Source organism: Nanorana parkeri, unplaced genomic scaffold (assembly GCF_000935625.1).
Source record: "Nanorana parkeri isolate BGI_ZX_2015 unplaced genomic scaffold, ASM93562v1 scaffold451, whole genome shotgun sequence".
Classification (NCBI taxonomy): domain Eukaryota; kingdom Metazoa; phylum Chordata; class Amphibia; order Anura; family Dicroglossidae; genus Nanorana; species Nanorana parkeri.
The window spans coordinates 801,677-810,390 of record NW_017306719.1 but is presented as its reverse complement, the minus strand read 5'-3'; the positions used below and the strand labels follow the sequence as shown (position 1 = coordinate 810,390).

Here is an 8,714-nt window from a genome sequence, read left to right as displayed (position 1 = left end):
AAATAAGTTGGGGGGGGGGGGGATAATGTATAGCAGAAAAGTCTACTATTCTATGTTTTACTTTTTTGTACCTACAGGAAAGCGGTATAATGCTGCAGATGTGACAGCAGCTGTATGCATGAGCATGGGCCTCATATGGTTTACACTGGCTGATAGCACAATTGCACCGAAATTCAATGTAACAGGTAAGGTTATGTCTGTAGTTTTACCTATCAATATAACATGAGCTGGACACCAATACACAAACTTCATTTTAAGAAGGAGTATACCTGCATCTCAATCTGACCAGCAGAGTTCGTATGTGCAACCTTATGAGAATCCCACTTTTACTACTGATGTGCTACAAGGGCTGTACATTAAAGGATAGAGTACACAGCACTTTTAGATGGGGTTGAGCTCAGTTTGAGTGTATACACGCCTTCATTCCAAATCCATCGAAAATGTCCATGTACAGTTACCATTTTTATAATATGTGCATCTGACAAGTGTTTGCCATGGTACAGAGGCTTTTGCACATTACAGTTGATTGTGATGTTACACACACCCGCACAATTTACTTTTTAAATCTATATGCCCTGGCAACTCAAAGTGACCTGCATAGCCCAGCGAAAACCTCCCCTTTCTTCACGCCACATTACAGAGAATGTTTATATCAAAAGTTACTGCTGCATCTTACAAAACTGACACATTAGCCGAAAGAGGAACCCATTACAATAGACTACTTGAGGTTTCCAGAGACTGGTACAGAATAGAGATGTTTATCAAATAACTGTAAAGACATGCACGTTAACCTCTTGCCGTCCGCCCGTAGTAAAAAAACGGACGGACGGCACTGCAGCATCTGCGGGTTGCCGTCTCCAGACGGCAATTTTTTTCTGCTCGCGCGCGCCCCCTAGCGGGCACGCACGGGCAGAAAAGACCCGCTAAATGCACACACCCGTTACCGGGTGTTTCACATATAGGCGATCGGCGGGTCCATAGCCCGCCGATCGCCTATATGTGCTCGTTCGCGGCACCCCCCCCCCCGGGACCGGCTCGGAGGGCGTCAGGAGGAGGAGGACGGGAGATCAGCTCCTTGCTGATCCCCGTCCGGGCTGTGAATGCAGAAGTGATGTGTGTTACATCACTTCCGCATTCACCTGTCAGTCATCTGGAGAGAGAAGAAGCTGATAAAGCAGATCTCTGCTTTATCAGCTTCTTTTGGGGTCCATAGGTGATATTAGGGGTCCTAGAGACCCCTAATATCTCCATAAAGAGGACCTGTCAGTGTGCCTTTGCTATTATATAGGGGGTTGTTATCCCCCTATATAATAGCAATAACAATAAGTGCAAAAAAAAAAATATAAATAAAAAAAAAGAAAAGTAACACATAAAAAAATAAAATAAAATAAAAGCCACATATAAAAAAAGGGGAAAAAACCCCCCCAAAATGTTTAACTCCCCCACCCCCACGTTTACGCGCCTATAAACGTAAATACGCGTCCGGTGCCCCAGCGCGCAAAAATTACAATTGCGCTACACATGTTACATATCGCCGCGAACGTCGCAGTGAGAGCAATCATTTTAGGGCCATCAATCACTGATAACACTAAACTGATGAGCGGTAACAGCTTTTAAAGCGTCGCCTATGGCCAATTTTGGGTATTATCGTTTTTTGAGGTTTCGCGCGCGCACGCAATTTTAAGGCTTGACATGTTTAGTGTCTTTTTACCCGACGTGACCCCATCTTTTATATTTTACCAAAAAATTGGGTAATAATAAATGTTTTATCATTTAATATAGGGGAAACTGTTTTTTTTTTTAAATTTCGGTAATTTTTCCTTAATATAGTAAAAAAATAAAACCCCCAGTGGTGAATAAATACCACCAAAAGAAAGCTCTATCTGTCCCCAAAAAAGGGTATAAAATTCATTTCAGTACAGCGCTGCATGACGGAATAAATGTCAGTCAAAGTACCGCAGCGCTGAATACTGAAAAATGGCCTGGATGGGAAGGGGGTTTAACACCGCGGATGTCAACTGGTTAATATAGACTACTGCATGTTCTGCTTACTGCACATACACTGCTGAACATGCTATTAGACTCAACTGCAGGAAAAAAAGAGACCCAATTCAACCGAATGGTGTTACTGCTTACTGTAATGCAGGAAGGCAAGAGAAGCTTAAGACCATGCCAGGCATTACTTGTAAAAAAATGTTGTTTGTATGCTTTTAGGCCTTGTTCACACCAAATGCAGAGCAGATCCGCTCATGTTTCTGCACATGAAGTGCAGTGGGTTGTGCCGCGTTTTTGATGCGTTTGGGACGTTTTTGGTAAAAAAAAAAAACTTTTTTTTTTTAGTTTAACATGGGCTTTCAGTGTGTTCCAGGCATTTGCATGCGTTTTTGATGCGTTTGCATGCGTTCCAGAGCAGATCCAGAGCTCTGGACCTGCTCTGGAACTTCACGCTGCAATGTGAACTGGAGCAAAAAATACCATTGGAATACGTTTGACGCAGTTTTGATCCGGTTTGCAACTGCTCTGCTCTGCACCTTCTCAGCGCTTGGTGTGAACAAGTCCTTAGACTACTAGTTGTAGTCAAGGGAGATCTGATACAAAAACAGACCCAGTTAGGAAATTTCTAGAAACTACTGAAATAACAGACAAACAATTATTACAATACTGTATGTGGAGTTTAGATATATTTATATAAATAATAGGGCTGTGCAAATTAACGATTAATTACCGATTAATCGTTAATCTTTTTGATCGATTTAAAAAATGTTTGATCGCTAATGAAAATACTAATTTCTCCGCCGGCTTCCGGTAGTCCCGTCGGAGATCCGGTGACGGACAGCAACGTCCTTCCCCAAGTGGCTAAGGGAAGGGGGGAGGAGTCCGGTGGCGTCGATGTCCCCAAGTAGCTCCGTCGGCTAGCGAAGGGAAGGGGGGAGGAGTCCGTTGATGTCCGTGACGTCACCGGACTCCTCCACCCTTCCCTTCGTTAGCCGACGGAGCTATTGATTTCTTGCAATAACAATTGTATTTTTCGATTAATTAACACGAAAATTTTAATCAGTAACAGCCCTACTATATATACATTTTTTCTTATGCTAACAATTAACATTTTTTTTATAGTATGGTTAGGTCTGTGTCTACGCATTACTGCATTGAATGATGCATATGAGGAATTTTTTTCTGTGTCTGCATATCCATGTTATAACATAAACACTTACTTATTTAGAAATCTTTGACATGAAAGAGTTCAGCAATGCCTGCAGTGGAAAATGAATAGGATGGTTATTTCTGACCAGTTATAGTTCTACATAAAAAACCTGTCCAGGTCATTTAAATACAGTCAGCTTTGGCATCCTTCCAGAGGGTTATATTTATCTCCTCTGATGGCTGCGGCCACCATTGTTTACATAGACTTGAATGAGTATGCTTCTGCAGTATGTGTACTCCCAATGCAGGTCTACTGAATGTTAATACTAGTAAAAAGGAACGTGGCCACGCTCCAAGTTAAAAGCCATGGTTAGAAGTTTAATTAATGGTCCACTGCAAATAGCACCACCTGAACTTTGCCCTCTGACACTGTTTTCACTGACAATGCAGGAGGCTGCAGCAGTTGAAAGTACAGACTTGGGTGAGGGGGGGCTGATTGTATTGAGGGAGATAGGGAGAATGGCTGCAGGGATTTTTCTTGTAAACATTTACCTGCACTTTAATAAGGTTTCTCTTTTGCACCAAAAATGAATGGGGCTAGTTCTGTTCTGTTGCATTACGTTACTTTGCACTGAAATAAAAGTAGAACATGCACTTCTATTTTTCAGCAAAACAGATCCAGTGTGAACTAGCCCCATTCACACCCATTCATTTTTCATTGCCCTTCCCTTTAGCATGCGTTTAAAAAACTGATTGCAACAGATCGGAAGGTACAATTGCAAGTCAACAAACCCTCCCTTGACTTGCGCTTTCCTTCCAATCTTGGTGTGAATGCACCCTTAAACCTCAGTTTTTTAGGCCCCCAATTGTCAATATGCCATTTTTTTCTAGGATTATAAATGTACCTATTTTAAAAGTCACCAAAATGTGTTTCCTGAAAAGCACAATATGAATGAAGGGATCTCCAAAATGGGATTTTTACCCTAAATGTTGTGCAACCCATAAATGTAGAAAACACATTTTTTGCTGCTGTTGTAGTAGTACAAAATACTGTATTTCTTTGTGTATAAAACATAGCGAAACAGACAATGAAAGGGGGGAAAAGAGCTGCAAAGCTACATTGTACAGTTTATTACCACATATTATTCTTTGCAAAGGCGGTGTATTAGGTAACATATGTTAAATGAGTATTGACACTAGCATATGCATGGGTAAATGCATAAACCAGCAAAAGTCTTGGAGGCATTGAGGCTTTCAGAAAACATGCTACTTTCTCTATTTTATATTAACTTTCAAATGAAAAATTCTTAAGGATGCAGTTGCCTTAGGGAAGCAGTTTGGATGCTAGTTACTAAATGCCAAATTGACTTCACTTGACTTTTACTCATAAATTTCTCAGGAACATTGATACATAAACTAGTCTGATTTCAGCTGAAGCTCTACTTACATAATTTAATCAGATTCCTTTGAACATTGTGAGGGACAAATCTATTCAGATGACATTTTTGCCTAAAGGAAGCTGAACTATTCCGCTAGTATAAACAAAGCATACTCTTCTGCTGTCTCATACAAATATTCTTATCATAAACCCCTGTTGGTTGAGGGCTTCTGTTATTTATTCCATGCTGAAATGTAGACAAGGTTATGTATTTAGGCCTACAAATTATGTCTTATCAATGCAGTGTTTCGACTTGAGATGGCATGAATTAGCATTTAAAATTCAGCTATGCTTTATTGAGAGAAAGCATTTATTCTGTAATTAGTGGGATATTTTGGCAGAATTTTGAATGTGGTCAATTAAGTATATGATCTTTAATAATAATAACAAAAATATATTTCTGGTAAAGTGGCTTCTGCAGACGATGTTATTAATATTTATGTTTTTCCCCTGACCCATCCATGAGTGGGGGGAGGGTGGATGCACATATAGGCCAGGGAGATGCATGGCTCTTGGCAGATGCTGCACAAAGCCCACTCCTAGCCTAACGCTGTAAATCAAGCTGTTTGGTACCCAGGGTCAATCACTACAGAGTCTTAAGTGACTGGCAACTTATTGCCATAAGCCTGCAGATGGCATTTCAGATGCCACTGAGCTTGAAGGTGGTAGTGTTCATCTGTTTAAAACTGTAATTGTCAGATACAATAAGAGTATTACAATTAAAACACATTTTTGCACGTATAATAAATGAGTAGAGTTTTTATTAACAAAAAATAAAAATGTTATTTTATTGAAAAAAATAAAAGTACGCAAATCAGTCAGTTATTATCAAGTTAACTGACGCATGACCTCGTCGTCTAGGCACATCAATTACCTCTGGTCACAAAAGGCTGGGTGGGCTGCTGCTTAATCATAGATAACATTAGAACAGAATATGCAGTGCTAGGTGCTTAGGCACTTCCCAAGTAGGGGATGATGCTTTTTGTTTCAGTTGTGCTGTAGAATCACTTTAGATTGAGGAGCTAATGTAGTTTTTATTATCATACCTCATCTAATGGTGAACAGTTAATAGGCTTCAGTGTGAGCAGATGTAAACTATTTTTAATTGTGTTGTTATTATCGTTTTAAGGTGTGATGCTCATCTCCATGGCACTTTGTGCAGATGCTGTTATAGGAAATGTGCAAGAAAAGGCCATGAAACTACACAATGGATCAAATTCAGAAATGGTAAAGAATCCATAATTATTCATGCTGTTTTTTGTTTTTTTTTCCCTTACCTCTAACACATTTCTGTAAAGGTGAGGTCTCCTCTAATGTTTATATCAGATGTATGTAGTAGTCAGCAAGTTGAAAAAACAGCAGCCTCTTGCATGTCTTTAAGGTGTGTAACCAGATGACGCATGGATCCTGATCACACTTAGCTGCTGGTGCAACTACAAGGGTGTTTCAGTCTTGTGTCTGGATTTCCCAATTATTCATCTATAGAAATGATAAACAATCGACCAGAGAGGACATAAACACCATCACTGAGCTGCATAAAGTTTGCTGTAGTGTAGTAGGATCTTCGAATGGGATGGATGAGGGATCTCTACAGATATAAGAACGGTCATTCACATAGTTTAAATATATGAGAGAATTCCGGGCCAGACAGGACACCATACTAAGGTTGGCAGCAAACCTTGCTCATTCATCAGATTTAAATGTTCTTAGAAGATGCACCATTTTGAAAAACTGTGATTTTTGCCTCTTGCTTTTACAATGTGGGAAGAATTTTTCTTGACCTGATCATTTAAATCTTTCAAATCCCACTTCGCCTAGGCAGATAAAACAGATAATAGTCATGCATGAGTTTATCTAAGTCCCTGTTCTCACCTAGGAATTGTGGCCCTCAAAAATAAGTGCAACAAAACTCTCAACACGAGAAATCCCATTAATTTTAATGACCCCTGTTCACACCTGAGAGTTTTTTGTCGTAAGCTGTAAAACGCAGAACGCTGGAAAAAGTACCTGAGCTTTCTTTTGGCAGATTACAGCGCGTTTGGCCCCCTAGACTTCAATTGAAAGCCTGGAAACGTGTTACACAAGCATTTTGCACAATCCTGTGTGCATTTTTGCAGGCGTTTTGTCCATTTGCCACAATGTATTTAAACATGTTCACGCTGGAAGTAAGGAGATTAAGGGGGATATGATTTGTTTTTTACAAAATGTTTAGTGGTGATGGCAACATCAGCAATAAACTCTTTACGGTAACCTCTATAACAAAGACTAGAGGCCACCACCTAAAATTGGTGGATAAAAAATTTAAGCACAAGGGGTGTAGGGGCTTCTTCTCAGTAAGAGCGGTTAGGATCTGGAACTCTCTGCCACAAGCAGTGATTTCAGCTAAGAGTGTTGAATCATTCAAAAAGCATTTGGACGATTTCCTCAGAGACCGTAACATACAGGGGTACAGGCACACTTAAGAACAAGATGACACATGGACTCGTACACATGTAGATTCACATGCATACACGCTATAGGTTGGACTTGATGGATCCGTGTCTTTATTCAACCTCAAATACTATGTAACTATGTATTTCAATCTGCTCCCTAAAATGCCATCTTCATGCGTGAAAATGTGCAATACATGCGAGGCGAGACGCTAAACAAAACGTGTGCTAATACGCACGAAAACGCTGACGCCTGGATGTGAACGCAGTCTAAGTCCATTTGAATTAAACATGTAATTAAAATTTATTTTAAATTTAATTGTAGTCTTGCACGATAGTACACTAAAAAACGTCAGTGGAGATACAGAGCGTAGAAAGACTTTATTGTGCTCCTGATCTTGTCTTAAGTTGTTTCCATGATAACAATAGTTAAAATGCTAAAATGCTGGCACTTTTGTGGTGCCTGCAGTTCTAAATATCGTGTACAGAGAACAGAAATGAAAAGCATAATATTCATTTTTTGGAGTTCGTTGATGGACACCGGTCTGCCTTGATCATGTTTTTGGTACTGTTTTCCACCAAACCGAGGTGGGCTTGGAGTAGGAGCAATGGACAGCAGTATAACCCAAAGGTTTCTGAATTTCTGTGCCTCTTAATGAACTCAAAGAAATGGATATTACAGTAAGTACAAAAATCCAATTTTTATGCTCGATTTCAAGCTTCTGTGAACACTGTTTGCAATCCTCATTTTTTTCAGGTTCTCTATTCATATTCCATAGGATTTGTTTACATTTTACTGGGTTTGGGCATTACAAGTGGATTAACTCCTGCTGTAGCCTTCTGTTCCAAGGTGAGTGTTGAAACGGAGCAGTTTGATTAAAAATAGGGAATGACTTGTACACAGCTGAGAACTGTATTAATGCAAGGCAGTAGTGCATGAAAGCATAAAATATACATGTCGTGTTATGGAGTGGCTGCTGAATAGGCACTGCCTTCCAGCCAGGAGTCAGACACACACTTCCAAAATAATTTTGCCTTCTATATGAAAAGCACTGTAACAGCATGTTTTATTTATTCAAAATGAATACATCACAGACTTGATAAAGATTTACCTAATGTCCTCTAATATTCTTTTATACTGTATGTTACAATGTACATTTCACAAGGCATGCCTTTCACCTACACTATAAAGCCCCCTACTGTGTATTACAATATACTGTAGATTATAAGCAAAGTAAAAATACAGTTATACTGTGAAGGCATTTGTGATATTGTAAATAGCACATTTATATTTGGATTAGGAAGTATGTTTTACTAGTAGTAGAAATGACTTGTTCTTGCCAGCGTGTATTTTGAAGACATTCAACAGTGAGGTCTTGGATAAGCTTGGACTTTACCGATGTAGGAACAGATTAGCAGAGAAGACAAGTATTAGATGCTGCGGGGGCCAGCATTAATGTAAACCTGCAGGGCAAAGCACAGGCTCATGTGAACACTAAAAACCTGTACTTTCATATACCTAAACTGCACCCGTCACATTCTGACCTATAGACACGGACACCTGGCTTCCCGACCAATTAGAAAGTCAGGCGCCGTGTCATTACACGGTGCCTGGCTTCCTGATTGGCCAGCATCCGACCATTCGGGAAGCCAGGCATCGCTTCATTACACGCTGCCTGGCTTTCTGATTGGCCGGGAAGCCG

General features: G+C 40.0%; 1 protein-coding gene across 1 annotated transcript in view; it reads left to right on the top strand.

The window, feature by feature from the left end:
• SLC35B3 (solute carrier family 35 member B3) overlaps positions 1-8,714 on the top strand; it is a 31,197-nt gene that overhangs the window by 13,092 nt on the left and 9,391 nt on the right. Inside the window, exons 5-7 of the mRNA XM_018560340.1 lie at positions 78-185; positions 5,712-5,809; positions 7,769-7,861. Coding sequence (XP_018415842.1) covers positions 78-185; positions 5,712-5,809; positions 7,769-7,861 — 299 coding nt within the window. The remainder of the gene's footprint in view (positions 1-77; positions 186-5,711; positions 5,810-7,768; positions 7,862-8,714) is intronic.